At 51.1% G+C, this 3,998-nt stretch overlaps 1 protein-coding gene across 9 annotated transcripts in view; it reads right to left on the reverse strand.

Moving 5' to 3' along the window:
- The window catches only part of EPS15L1 (epidermal growth factor receptor pathway substrate 15 like 1), a 79,197-nt gene that overhangs the window by 4,480 nt on the left and 70,719 nt on the right, over positions 1 to 3,998 (reverse strand). For 5 of the 9 annotated variants that reach the window (XR_002123928.1, XM_019641892.1, XM_019641890.1 and 2 more), the window contains one exon: positions 1,354 to 1,556. The exons of 2 other annotated variants lie outside the window; for them this stretch is intronic. Coding sequence is in view for 6 of the 7 variants with exons in the window: in XM_019641892.1 (XP_019497437.1) it covers positions 1,354 to 1,556 (203 nt within the window). In the remaining variant the exon portion in view is untranslated. Of the gene's footprint in view, positions 1 to 1,179; positions 1,557 to 3,998 lie in introns of those variants that run through there. 2 more of the 9 variants (XM_019641898.1, XM_019641897.1) reach the window with 1 other exon arrangement.

Genomic DNA, 3,998 nt, shown 5'->3' on the forward strand with positions numbered 1-3,998 from the left:
AGACCACAGGAAACAGAACTATACATTTCAGAAAGAGAACAGTCATTTCTCCAAATTGCCGTTCGAACACACTCACCCCTCTGCCCTGCCCAAAACAGACTACCTGAGTCGTGTGAATGGCTCTATGTTTTTCATCAGCATTTAATATTTTTTTCCACCGAAAAACAAACGCTGTGCTATTCAAGAAACGGTAGATAAAGCGGGTTTTGTTTCTGGCTTTTATTAACAATGTCTCCATTTGTACACATCCACAGTGTGCACAGGCTGTCAACAAAACCCAGCTAACTGCAGTCGTAAAATATTTACAGGTTGCCAAGAGGCAGGACCGTGGCAGCGCCATGGCGGCTTGAGTAAGCCACAGGATAGCTGGGCACGAGGTGAATCTGAAATGGATCAGGCGTTTACGGATATGGCAGAGCTTGTTTTAAGACGGATATTCTAGGAGTAGAAGCATCTATAAATAATGCATGTCACACCTAACCAGGAAACAAGGTACTTGGCAAATTTGAACTAAGAAAACTTTTTTTTTTTTTTTAACATGGGCACACAACAGTGAAACCGATTCTGGGAAGACAAACCCTAAAGCTCTCTGAGAACAAGCTGTTTAGGTACTGATGAGGGTGCTGAAAACACCCGAAAGTGACAGCGTTTTGTAATCTGGAATCGTTTTTAGCACCGAGAAACAAAGCCAGACTTTCAAAATCCCAGGATTAGCTTCTGAAAAGGCACTTGACTTTGCTAAATGGCTTTCTGAGGATTTTTTTTTTTTTTTTTGGCAAAAGGGCAGAGCATCAGAGCGGTTGTTCTAGGTTGGATTTCTCTTCTCACTGGAGCTGGTAACTGAAATAAAAGTTTTTACAAAACCAAACTGCTCTTCCTTCATGCACCCCGCCCGGGTCCTTGAGTTCACACTTGCTGCACAAAACGCACTGGGGTGGGACCATCAGAACTCTTGCACAGAGACCTTTCTGGGGACAGAGACCTTAATGTAACTTTTACAATCTTGTTTTCATTCTTCGGAAGCAAATGACATCTCAGCTTCCAAAAATCAATGCACACAACAGCCTCTGGGGCGAGAGAAACAAGACAGAGAGAGTCGACCAGGAAAGACAGATGGACAAGATTCGGCCACTGTGCTGGAAGGACACAGGCTCTCATCACAGAGTATCCAAACCGTCGTAGCGCTTTGTTTTTTTATTGAGAAATGGTTTTTTTCTTACAGAAAGCAGCAGCACAGAATAAATAACACGGGCGATGGCATGAGGTATCAGGGGATGTAAGCCAAAAAATAGCCCCAAAGAAGCTGCAAGCGGAGGGGGAGGGGGTGGCACGGCGGCGGTGAACTCAACTTACAGAGGTGAAGTCTGCAAAGCCCAGGGAAGAGGCTTTAGAAGGCTTAGCTGAAGAGGGAGCAAATGGATCTTTTCCACTAAACGGGTCCCCAAACCCCCTTTTATTTTGGAACGGGTCGCTGCTGTCAGCCCCGAGCGGCTGGAATGGGTCGGGGGAGTCGGGAAAGTCTGCAGAGCCCAGCTGGCTTACAGGTGTACCTTTACCTGGAAAGTTTAGGAGAAAGAAAAAAAAAAGGGAGAAAAAAAGAAATACAAGTTACTGACCACGGACAGAACAGAGTCCTGACTGAGGAGGCTAGGGGGTTAGCGCCCAATGGGTCACCCTCTCCCCTCTTTGGGAAAAGTCTGGAATGCCGCTCGCTGGTGGGACGACTCCAGGGGTAGGGGAATGGGGGGATCTCCTGCTGATCCAGGTTTAACATTTTGTGGGGGACACCAGAAAACCACCTCAGATGACCCCTCTCCTCCCTGCCCACTGCAGCTAACATGTATAGCTGTCTTTAAAAAGTTGACACACGGGTGTGTTTCAAAGTGATTCATTTCAGTGTGGTAAATTTACTATCACGCTGAATAAAAGCAAACAAAAATCATGGCTGAGCAGAAAAATACACAGCAAGCTTCCAACAACAACAAAAAAGATGTTGGGGGGTATTTGCAATTGAAAGGGGGGGGACTCATTTCACACCTGGTGTAGTTCGTAGCTGTGTTAGCTGGGGGGGTCTGGTGGCATCACACTAGACAGACTCCTCTCTGCTGTCCTGGGGTGTAAATTCGTATGCCCCTTTGCTGCTGGTGGCTCCAAGGACAGTGTTTGGGCTTTCTGGGCTCCTGCCAACAGGGGGGCTCTAGGATCCCAGTAATGCCCATCTCAAAGGGGCGGAGGGAGACAGGTGTTTAGAACTGCAGGGAAACGAGGCTGTGAGAGCATGGTTGGGGGGTGTGGCCTGAGGACAGGTGGCTTCTGCCAACAAGTCCTGCCATTCCGCCAGAAAATTCCATGAGGAATCAGATGCCTCTCCAGGCCTGCTTAGCAATGGGAGGCCCCACTTGACAAGACTCGGGAATCTGCTGGATTTGAGGGCCAGGTTACTCCCAATAGCAGGACCACAACGAATGAAGTTTCATTCAACAGAGGGGCTCACGCTCCCCCTGCCCCGTGACAAATCCTGAAGGCCCCCACAGCCCACGCCAGCTTCTGCCCAGCTTACCCTCTCAACAGCTCTGCGGGGCCTGAGCGTTACCTCCCCAACTCCCCCGAGCTCCCAAACCCAGGGCTTCTTTCCTGCTGGTTCCTCCGCTCAGAATACACTCCCCACTCAAACACCTTCGTTTGGGGAAGTCCCTTGTGACACCCCTGTCCTCTGGTGCCGGTGTTCAGGACTTTCGGCCCAGCCCTGGGGCAGGGAGTGGGGCAGGTCCTGCCGTATCCCTGGAAGACGGTGAGAAGCACAGCAACCACCCTACTGGGCCTTGACTACTCAGCCTCAGTTGCCCAATCCATGAAATGGGGTTGTTGTGGGATGAATTGTGCCCCCCCCCAATCTCATTATATTGAGGTCCTCAACTCCAGGACCTCAGAATGTGACTGTATTTGGATAGAGGGTCTTTAAAGAGGTAATTAAGTTAAAATGAGGTCCTATGGGTGGGCCCTAATCTAATCTGACTGGAGTCCTTAGAAGAGGAGATCAGGACACAGACACACAGAGGGAAGACCATGTGAGGACACAGGGAGACGGCAGCCGTCTACAAACCAGGGAGAGGCCTCAGAAGAAACTAACCCTGCCAACACCCTGACCTCCGACTTCCAGCCTCCAGACTGGGAAACAATGTCTGTTGTGTAAGCCACCTGGTCTGTGGCACTTAGTCATGGCAGCCCCAGCAGGCTCTGTGAGGGGTAATGAGGGGCTGCCCTGTGTGGCTGCCTGAACCCAGTGAGGGTGCCTGCTTTTCTAAGTCATGTTTTAATGGAACGCCAATGCCAAAAGGCTGTGCCAGTTCATTTATGGGTCCTCTGCGACTACTTTCATCCATGACAACAAAGCTGGGCACTTGGGACAGAAAACCTAAGATGTGCAGGGCTGAAAATATTCTCTGGCCTTTTGCCAAAAAAACTGTGCATCCCCGTGGCACAGAGAGGGCACACAGCTCCGATGCCTGTCAGGTGGTCAGCATGCCTCGTGTATGAGGTCCTGAGAGGCTGCAGGGTGCTCCAGGCCCTGGGGAGTGGGAGCCAGGCCGGTGCAGCTCCACTGCCTGGAGTCAGGCCAGAGGGGCACCCTGGGGACCCCGAAGGAAACTGAAGACCCTGACTGTGCTCTCTGCTCTGCTAGAGGTGCTCAGATACACTTGGGCACACCCCCCAACCCACAACTCTCCACAGGCCCCCCACCCAGCTTCTTAAGAGTTCCCTGCTCTGGCTCCCCTCCAGTCTTCTCCAACCCTCTGCACCCCTTCCCCACTGCAGACTAGGGGCATGTGTGAGGGTGGCAGGTGTCACCCCAGGAGAGAACACGCAGCAAGTCTTCTCGTGGGCTGGCTGGTTTCGAGGCCCTAAAGTCCTGGAAGAGTTGCCCTGGGGAGAGCGCCAAACCTGAGGTGGTGAAGCTATCCGAGGTTTGCTTGTGAATAGACACACATGTCCTCAAG

Source organism: Hipposideros armiger, unplaced genomic scaffold (genome assembly GCF_001890085.2).
Source record: "Hipposideros armiger isolate ML-2016 unplaced genomic scaffold, ASM189008v1 scaffold_64, whole genome shotgun sequence".
Taxonomy (NCBI): Eukaryota; Metazoa; Chordata; class Mammalia; order Chiroptera; family Hipposideridae; genus Hipposideros; species Hipposideros armiger.